This window comes from Montipora capricornis, chromosome 14 (genome assembly GCF_036669925.1).
Source record: "Montipora capricornis isolate CH-2021 chromosome 14, ASM3666992v2, whole genome shotgun sequence".
Classification (NCBI taxonomy): Eukaryota; Metazoa; Cnidaria; class Anthozoa; order Scleractinia; family Acroporidae; genus Montipora; species Montipora capricornis.
Window position 1 is genome coordinate 42301700 of NC_090896.1, and position 10000 is coordinate 42311699.

Sequence of the window (10000 nt, forward strand, 5' to 3'; positions counted from 1 at the left end):
AAAATTTGTACCAAGGAATAAATTTCATAAACTGTCGGTGGAAAGTGAAACGTGAAAATTTCGTTTAATCCGTTGTTGATGAAGATAAACAAAGCTAACCACTGCATAAGAAAGATTTGTGAGTTATCATTTGATCTTAAGCCCTCCTTCATGAGAGCGCTCTCCCTTGTCAGTAGAGCTTTCTAATTCCATATAAGACGGAGACGCAGAGAATTTTTTTAATGAAAGGTCTCCTAGGCTATCTCAACTAAGTCAAGAGATTATTAAGGTTACCTTCATAATCTCTTGACTTAGTCCATTAACCTTATATATCTGATTCCTTTTGAAAATCGGAAATTACGAATTCACAAATCCTTAATCAACCTCACAACTCTGTTTACTTAATCTCCAGGTGTGAGTGGAGTCAGCCAATCTACGTGATCCGGAACTTTTCACGGCACATATCAATGCTGGAACCCGACCAAATTTGTTCTTTCTAGATGGTAAAATATCCGGATCACGTCAAATAAACATTGAAAGCGCCAGTGGTTTCTTAACAGCTTGTCGTCAAATCGATTATTTAGAGCTTGAATTTAAGGCAAGTGCGGAATTTGAACGCACTACTGAATATAATTTACCAAAGGACTTCTGATCACCAGGTCCTTAACTTAAGAACACTTTTACCGAACTTTTTTCCTTTTCTTTAAGTCTTCCTTACATTCGGAAGTATCGAAAACGCCCTGCCTTTTTGCTGTTGTACCACGAGGAAGTGAGTGCCTTGCCAGAGGCAAGAGGCACTGGAATTCTCTCATGGGTCTTTGAGTAAATAAGGAGAAGGTGAATTCTCTAAAAGGACATCTGCGGATGGTTAAGCTTTCGTCGTCTCGGACAAGAGAAATAAAGTGAACTTATGGTCTCTGTAACGCAGTTGTTCATAAACACTCTAGAGCAATGCCGAGGATAATCCGCAAACTGTTTGCAAAGGCAAGTTAGCTAGTGGTGTCGGCGTTGTGATCTAGCTGAGCACTATACGTGTACCATCTAGCAGAGTAAAAACCATCTTCTGTAATACACTTGCGAGAATTCCGTATTATCATCCCAACCTTGTATAAGTTAATGGCCTATAAATTATAAATTATGAATTAATGGCCTTAGCTACTTAGTGACCGGTCTGGTTTTTATAGATTTCCGAAAAGCTTTTGATGTGATTGATAATGAATTTCTTCTAAAAAAAGCTGTCCATATACGGTGCTCCTCCTTCTTCTGTTAATTGCCTGGTTCAAATCCTACCTGTGTTAGAGGAAGCAGTTTATTTCATCAGCGAAAAATACGTCTGAACAGTTGACGGTAAAGCAAGGTGTGCCCCAAGGGTCAACTCTAGGTCCGTTGCTTTTCCTTTTGTTCGTCAACGATATTCCTCTTCACGTTCAAAACTGAGTCAACTATGGACATTAGGGAGCTTACGAAACGACGACGCCGACGGCAACGACGACGCTACAAAACAATAGGTTTAGTGAGCAAAAACAATGGCTCTGCACGTGCGTTTTACATTTTGGTACATTTCGTTGCCATCATCTCCTAAATGACGACGTGAAATGACCAAATTCAAGGTTCTGTGGAGGACGTTAGCAAATGACGATGAATTTTCAGTTTTCTCTCTACGCTTCCAACCCACTCATACCAGTTTAATTCCTCGACAGTTACTACACATTTTAACGCGAAACTACATGAAATAATTTCGTAGTGATATGAATAACGCGAACTTGTATTTTTAAATGAAGTCCTCGTAGCCGTCGTCGTCCTCGTTTCGTAAGCTCCCTATTTATGCAGGCGATACCACCTTGTCTTCGAGTTCAAACTGGAAAATCATACAATCATTCAATCAAACATTGACACTAGATCTGTGTAAAGTAGAGAAATGGGCCAGAGAAAACAAAATGTATATGATAGTAGGCGAGGCATAAACTTGAATACTCCAGATATTTTGTGGATTTACTTTTCATAAGCTTTCGAGCTATCCTGAGCTCTTGGTTACACGACTGGTGTTGTTGGTGACGTCATCCTCGGAAGTAGGCGGGGAATTCTGCATTGTCATCCCAACCTTGTCTTGGTCACCAGTCATGTGACCAAGAGCTCAGGAAAGCTCGAGAGCTTATGAAAAGTAAGTCCACGAGATATCCAGGGCATTCAAGTTTATGCTTCGCCTACTATCATATTCCCGGATAGATGAATCTTCACAGTACTAAAATGTACATCAATATGCAGAAAACAAAAACTTCGTTGGTAACGGGGAAGCGTCTACGGAAGCGCATGGTTCAAGTTTCAGGAAAACTGGAAGTAAAAACGGATAACGCAGAAATTGAAAACGTTGTAAACCATAAACTTCTTGGTATGATCATCGATGAAGATCTCACTTATCAAGTGCATGTTGACGAGCTTTGCAATAAACTTTCTGAGCGACTTGGCCTCTTACGCCATATTAGCCCTCCATATTCAACCCCATCAAGATCAAAGTACAATTGCAATTGAATACAAATTACAAAATTGATGCGTTTGACAAGTTTAGTGCACATGATGCAAATGTCACCAATTTATCACATCACAAATATGTTGGCATTTGTTTTTGTGATTGTGCAGACAGTTTTCAGTTTTGATGAAATCTGTCGCGATTTTACGGACCGTTGTTTTGCGGTTACAAATGGACTACATATAATGTCCCTCTCTTTTACGGAGGTTAAGGTGCATATACCAGCTTCTGTAATACTCTTGTAAGATTGTCACAACACGTGAGGGTCAGTGATTAGGGCGCCTGCTTTGAGATCCGGAAATCCCGGGTTCGGGACTACTTGAATTTGATACTAGTAGTCACTGGTTCAACTTCTATGGTGGCTGGTCGACTTGTAAATATCCCCCCCCCCCCTCCCGGGGCGGCAGCCCCCAAATAAAAAGGGGAGGGATGCTCGTCGGAGATTTTAAATTAAACTCCTAAAGGACACCAATCTGGGCGTGGCCAAGGCTTTTTTGACCCCTAAAAGAGACCATGTTTAAACCACAGAGAAATGAAAAATACAGTGACTTTTAATGATGGCAAAGAAATTATCATCTAATACTTTAACCTACGTGGAGAAATATAACGGATTTGTGTAAATATACACTTACATTTCTTCGCGCGCAATCCTAAAGGAGACCTTCACATTTACGTATGATTGCGTTCTGGCAAGAACACCCTAAGTGAGACCAAAATCCAAAATTTTCGCCCTTAAGCGAGACGACGAACATCCCTCTCCTTTTTATATGGTTGTATTCCCCCCTTTTAATATGGGTCCCCCCCTTCCCCCAGCGGGGTAAATAGCCAGCTGATTTGGGATTCTTAAAACTTGTTGTGTTCTTTCCTTTCGTTTCATTGGCCATGAAAAGCCCACTGTGAGAAAATAGTACTTATCCTCGAATCGAAGAAAATAGAAAAACTGAGAAGCTATCGTGTCCTTTTTCGTAAACGTCCTATCCCCGGAATGGTGCTTTTTAACTGCGCTGTCCAAAGTTCATTCTTAAGCTTATACACGTCTAGTCAGAATAACAGGTCATGAAAGCTTGAGGGGAAAAAAGACATATTTGTAATATAAACGTGTCTCGGCAGTTATAAATCAAACAACACAAAGTTACTCGTTGTCAATTTTTTTTTCTTATCAGTGGCATTTTGTGTACTTATTAATACCTCAAATCTGTCTAAACATGTCACTAACTAAGAAAGTAGTATCTCCTTTTCTTAGCTCCTAGCAGCGATGTTGAGGTGACTGTATACACTGCAGATAACCATATTTATAAAGGCAACTAAATCCAGTAGGCAACCCTACGAAACGCTTTAGAAGAATCCATTGCTTTTATTGTCATCCACACAAAGTATATGCAACGCTCACGGAACTCTTCATAAGTCCTTTATAATAAAAACTTTAATTTGTAAGGTTAAAACAGTTGCAAAACGGTACCAGCCGATACTAAGATACAATGACATAAAATACAATGAAATAAAATAATCGTTGCCATCATAATGATTATCGTAAAGAAAACGAAGAAGAAGAAACAGACTGTAGATAGCACAGTTAATGCAAAAGCTTTATGATGTGCTGTATGTGTCCTTTATACTCAATCCGATCCTGATAGGTTCTCACCGTTTCCATGCAGTCACAGGATTCTCCTGCAAAAATCAAGATCTAGAAATTAAAATTATGGACCGTTACGTAACCGATGCCATATTGGTATTTGGATAATTTGTATAAATCCACCGCTTATAGAATTCGCAAGCTGACCTCAGGTGTCATCCCAGAAAAAAAAAAAGTGAATTCCCATGCAATACAAGAATTAACTCAGATGTCTAAAACCTCTCCAAAACGAAAGGATTATAGCAAATTCCTTCACGGTCAGAAAATTGTAATTAACATCTAGCATTTTTGTAACCTTAATTCGGACGGGATATTTTCCTAAAATGTAATTAGTTCTTTTTTGCGGCTCTCACCTTTTCCTCCTTTTTCTCCTGGACATCCCGGTTTCCTTTTGATCCCACGGAATCCTCAAGCTCGTCTTTACTACTTTCCCGGGGGCCCTGGTTCACCCAAGACACATTGAACGTTTTACTCAGAACATAGAAGGACTATTGCTGATGCATAGACGACATAACAATAAGTAAGGTTGGCACAATCGGTTAGTGCGGGGCCTTGCATTGGTGCAGCAGGTCCTGGGTTTGATTTCCGGAACTCACATCCTTGCTTGCACCTCTTCTAACATGAGCGCACCCGTCGACCAACGCTTTGTCAGTTCAGTTACTGTTACGAGGTATCGACGTTAGAAATGGTTACTTTACTTGACTTTTATGAGAAGCTTGATAGTATTCCTCAAACGCTCTATGCCGTGAAGTTTTAATTTAAACTATCCGCAACTGCGCTTTAGGGAATAAACGCTTTAATAAATACGAAAAAGTTTCCATGTTATGGGGGAAGGGTGAGGTGTCCTTTTGTATGCCTTCTTGCTTCTGGGCGAATTAATTAAATAAAAATAAATAAAACAATAATAGTAAATAATCACCAAAGGGGCATTTGAGCCATCGAGCCAATTAAGATTAAATTAAAACAAGTAAAAAATGAGCCTATTTTCTTATTAAGAAAAAAAGGAATCCCAAAGGACTAAATCAATGGGTTGATTCACTGACCGACTGACTGTCTCGGGGAGTTTAGCTGGCATAAACTTAATCGTAATCTGCTAAAAAAGGGAATCTCGGTTTGTGCGATTTGTTCACTTTGAATTAAGCGGAAGAAAATGTAAGAATATTTTTAGCTAACTCAAGTTGGTCCGTATAATTGCAGCCGATAAAAACCTTTTTGCTTCGTCGTAAACCAATGTATACTTAAGACCTTGAGTACACTTTCTCCCAATAGGGCTTCCGTAACTAGCCAACAGAGTAATCTGTGGTTACTATTTAGGAGAAGGAACTTTTTGATCAGCCTCGGTTTGACCATTGGCTGCATTTTTGTCTTCGCGAGTGGTCAGGAATACGAATCCACCAAGCTTTGTACGAAAAAAAACAAAACAAAACAAAAAAACAAAAACAAAAACAAAACAAAACAAAAAAGCATCTGGCTGTCTTTTTTCGGTTTGTAAAGGTAATCACACGGTTTCAATAGCAATTTGGACTAAATGAAGATGAATAAATATTTACAAGGCTAACACAATTTGACGAGTCTGAAGGGCGAGTGCAATTTGTAGTCTAAAACAAATTTACGAGTGCTCATTGATTCCAAATTACACCGGAATAAAGGGATTACCTGTTAATAAGACACGAGTAAAAAAATCGGCAGAGATTATCCTAATTTTGCAGAAGCAACGGGCGCAGAACACGCAATCTGGGAAAAGTTGTGCCATTCCAGGGCTCGTGTTTGATCTGTGAGTTTCTTCCATCTTTGCTTGATTTTGTTCTGAATTACTGAATTACATTTTTTTTCTTTGTGCATGATTAGGCTTTCCAACTACATAGATATTTTTTGGGTAATTTCGATATATATAAACTGCTAATAATCAATTGCCTTTCTTTTGGTGTGTCAACACTTGCCTTTTCCTCTATCACGTCAGGGATCTCATTTGGGGCCAGTAGCTCCGTGATCTCCGTTTCGTCCTTGTTTCCTTGCATGGCCACGCGGATTCCAGATTCTCCTTTAGCTCCTGGTATTCCATTTTTCCCATCTACACCAGTCATTCCTTGTGCCAGTCCCCGCCTGTCTTTTGGACCTCGCCGGTCTGGGGATCGCTTTACATGTACTTTGCCTGGAGCTCCAATCACAGCAAAGAAACGCCCTTGTTTCCCTATTTCTTTCCGGATATTTTCTAAAGCGAGACAACAGCAGGTTGTTAGTGACTTCTCTGCTTGCCGTTCTGGAATCTTATTCAGGAACGCTACTGGTTACCGTACTGGTAAGCGACACTTCCCCAAACTGATACATGAGGATGTTCACTTAAAAGCCGGATAACTTTACCCGGCAGGTATCAAGAAATGGTCTACTGCAGTGGCTCAACCTTTTTCTTACATCTCCAAACAAACGCCTATTGTTCTGTTGCGTGCTCAGGGGATTGAGCGGAAAATTGACAAAAAGTTAATTTTAATATTCGCAAAAATTGTTTGTATGTTTGATATACTAGACACGGTAAAGTTAAAAGTACGCACACACTAAAGAGGCCTCAGGAAAGATTAGAGTAACGTTTCCCTTATTTTCATTATCATGCCTCTAATTCTTTAGTGCCTTAGTGCCCTTTCTAAGTTTTCAAACAGGTAAAAGTTACAAAATACGATCAAAACGTTCTTGTGATTCCAAGAACATTATTTATTTGGCTTCGTGCAAGAAATGTCGCCTTCAATACATTGGTTCTACAACAACTGACTTTCGAGTTAGATTTCGCAACCATAAGTCTGCTATGGTCACTAAGAAAAAGACTTGTGAGGTAGCGGTACATTTCAACAAAACACCACATGATTTAAGCGACTTCTCATTCCAATGTATTGATCAAGTGCAGGAGACTGTCAACAACTCATGCAGCATCGAGAAACTTCTAATCACTAAAGAGGCATATTAGAGTGCACAGTTGCTTTCTTTGGCACCTTTTGGCTTGAATAGGCGTCAGAAATTTCACTCGAAAAAAAGAATAAACTACAATTAACGTAGAGATCACACGTAAATTGGGCGGTTGTCAAAGGTCCCAGTCTGGGATACTGTTACTCGCGGCCTTGTTGGCGCTAGGTAATCTGAGGGGCCCCCATCTGGGAATTTATTACAATATTGCTGTTTAATTAAGGGCCCAGCTCGAGGTGCCTTTTGTGAATATGCCTGTGAATCTTCTTCGTATCATGCGATGTAGTCCTGTTCCGTTGGATTTCCAGTTCTTCATTCTAAATATATATATAACTACGGATCAAGCTTGTTCGGTCAAGATGGCCGGATATTGGCCAAGTTCTTTTTTTTTTCTGCGGATTTTTTGTTAAAGGAACGTCGAGAGTGCCACAGACTTACTACATAATGTAACGACTTGTCATGATCTTGATGTATTATGTGCAAATAATCAATGCCTTAAAGCTTGGATTGTTTTTCTGTTGACGATGAAGGAACGCAAAATAATAACCTGTGAAATCATTTCAGATCTGATCAAAACAGTACAACAACGGAACATGGCCGAAGGTGCATGTTGTGGAACACGTAAAGCCGATGAAAGCAAACTTTGAATCGTTCGCTTTCAGCTAAAGAAATTCTGGCACACATCTTCTAGCAACGATTTTCTGAAATGGTCCGCTCTCAGTTACGAAACTATCGGATACCAAATGAATCAGATCAACAAAAAGACTGAAAGGACATCGATAAGTTCATTGTTGTTGATAAAGACTGTTCTGAAAGGGGTATTTTATCAATTTAAAGAACTTGACGATTTTCTTGGCTCAAATTTAAAGCACCCAAAGTGTTGCGAATAAATGTTTTCTTTCAAAAATTGATAGCCGAATGTTAACTTCGGTAGCGTTTTCTACGAATTTTCTACCCGCTATGCTAGCTGTCCTATTGAAGTGAAAACATCGTAATATAAAATAACCCCTTCGGAAACTTTCCGTGATTTTTAACTGCTGTTAGGTGGGTGATGTTTTGTGTAGTGCATGCATGTGACTGTTTTCGACAAACTTTGAAAAGTGCACACTGAGAGTCGTAAGGCGAAAATTTCATCAAAATTTTATCCGAACAGGTATTTCACGAAATATGCTGTTGGGTTCCGAGTGAGTTATTATTGCGTATCTCTACAGTTATTAGATTCAAGCACTGCTTCAAGCTCCTTCGGTATTCTACACTACATCTGACGACTCGTCAGTTTCACACCGTGAAAATGCTGGTTATTTTGTATAAAGCAACTCCGTTTGTTTCTCATTCACCTCCTAAGAAATGCACTCTAAATCTTGTTTATGGCAATAGCAGGCGTACAGGTGTCACGGTTAAAGTTGGTTTACGGTTTCTTCACTAACGTCTGTTTCTTCTTTCTTGTAATAGGCGTGGAATATATAGATCAGCAAAGTGGCATTGCTTATGAACCTGAATAAAACTGAAGTACCATTGATACCGAAGGCGCTAAGATCTGCGCCCATCAAGTTCGCTTAGTAAGGAGTACTAATTCAACAGGCGCGCAGACGTATACAACATAATTGTATGGAAATGTAGAACGCACTTGTAGCATTTTGCTCATTCATTGAATTTACAGACTCGCCGTTTTACCTGGCTCCATATTTACAGAGGGAAAAGGGAAAAGGATATAGGCCTCTAGATCTAGACTCCATCTTCTGCGGTGGCGGGAGAATCGAAGTAAGATCGTTGAACTGAAGTACCGGGCTTTCAGTGAACAGAATTATCAGATTTCTTACCTGGAATGTTATCTTTGTTTGCCGTGTTCTGACAACCAGCTGGATAGTTTGCCTTGGCCTTCACTTGTTCAGCTTCTTGCCAGAGCTCCAGCTCTTTGACTTGCCGTTCAATGTATAAATTCCGTATGAACAGAACGACAGTCAAACAACTTCCAAAAAAAGACAAAATGCAGAATAGCAGAAGAAGAGTCAGTCCAGGGCCTTCCATATTGCTGTACGTCTTTGGAGCTGGGTCAATTGCTAGTATGACGGTGTGAACCCCTTTTTAACTTGACTTTTATACTTGATCTTCAGACTATTAAATTGCACCGTCTAAAATCAGATTTATTTGAACATATTGCTGAAAGCGGAAAACATATTTCATTGATTCTGAATTACTGGAAAGAACTGACGTATTAAAGCAGATAAAGATATGTTACAATTTTGACAAAAAAACTTCATTTTTTTTTTCTTCTGAATGGGCCGGAAATGCTGCGTCAGGGTGTAAGGGTCGCTGCGTTAATTTTCATCCGTTAATTCATGTGATTAGATCAGCTCAGACAACAGGGAATGATCAGAAAATTAAAATTAAATGGGAGAAATCAGGAAATGCTTATTTTTGTTCCCACGGTTTATACCAGTATTAAAGCGATAAATATAACTGTAATTGTCTGATCATAATTGCGTTAAACGAAAACTTTCCAAGCGGACGTCCGCAACTGAGGAAGTTTGTCTTACTGCACATGCTGAATAATAAATGGTCTGGATAGCACAAGTGTTACTAATATTTAAAAAAATACAACCACACTTCTGAATTTTCGGAACATGTTTCGATGTTTCAAACATCATCTTCAGCAATAGTGAGTGTAACATTAAAATTTTTACAAGATAATTCGTATATATATATATATATAACTATCAATACAATGATTCTTTGTAGATTAAATGTTCGTTACAAGTACGTAAAATTCAAACGAACCAACAATATTATAGAGAACACAACTGACATAACGGTAAAAGTTTAAAAGTGTAATGCTAAACTGACATGATCAACTTGTTTGTTGAGTTCGGGTTTCAACCGCTTGATATGGAAGCTCTCCTTGAGTTTGA

The 10000-nt window shown here is 39.1% G+C and overlaps 1 protein-coding gene across 4 annotated transcripts in view; it reads right to left on the reverse strand.

The window, feature by feature from the left end:
* LOC138033054 (uncharacterized) overlaps positions 1–10000 on the reverse strand; it is a 51560-nt gene that overhangs the window by 35066 nt on the left and 6494 nt on the right. Inside the window, exons 2-5 of one of the 4 annotated variants that reach the window (XM_068880797.1) lie at positions 8912–9060; positions 6080–6351; positions 4493–4579; positions 3639–4174 (exon numbers count right to left, since the gene is read on the reverse strand). The exons of 2 other annotated variants lie outside the window; for them this stretch is intronic. In XM_068880797.1, coding sequence (XP_068736898.1) covers positions 4145–4174; positions 4493–4579; positions 6080–6351; positions 8912–9060 — 538 coding nt within the window. In that variant the 3' untranslated portion in view covers positions 3639–4144. Of the gene's footprint in view, positions 1–3638; positions 4175–4492; positions 4580–6079; positions 6352–8911; positions 9061–10000 lie in introns of those variants that run through there. One more of the 4 variants, XM_068880800.1, reaches the window with a different exon arrangement.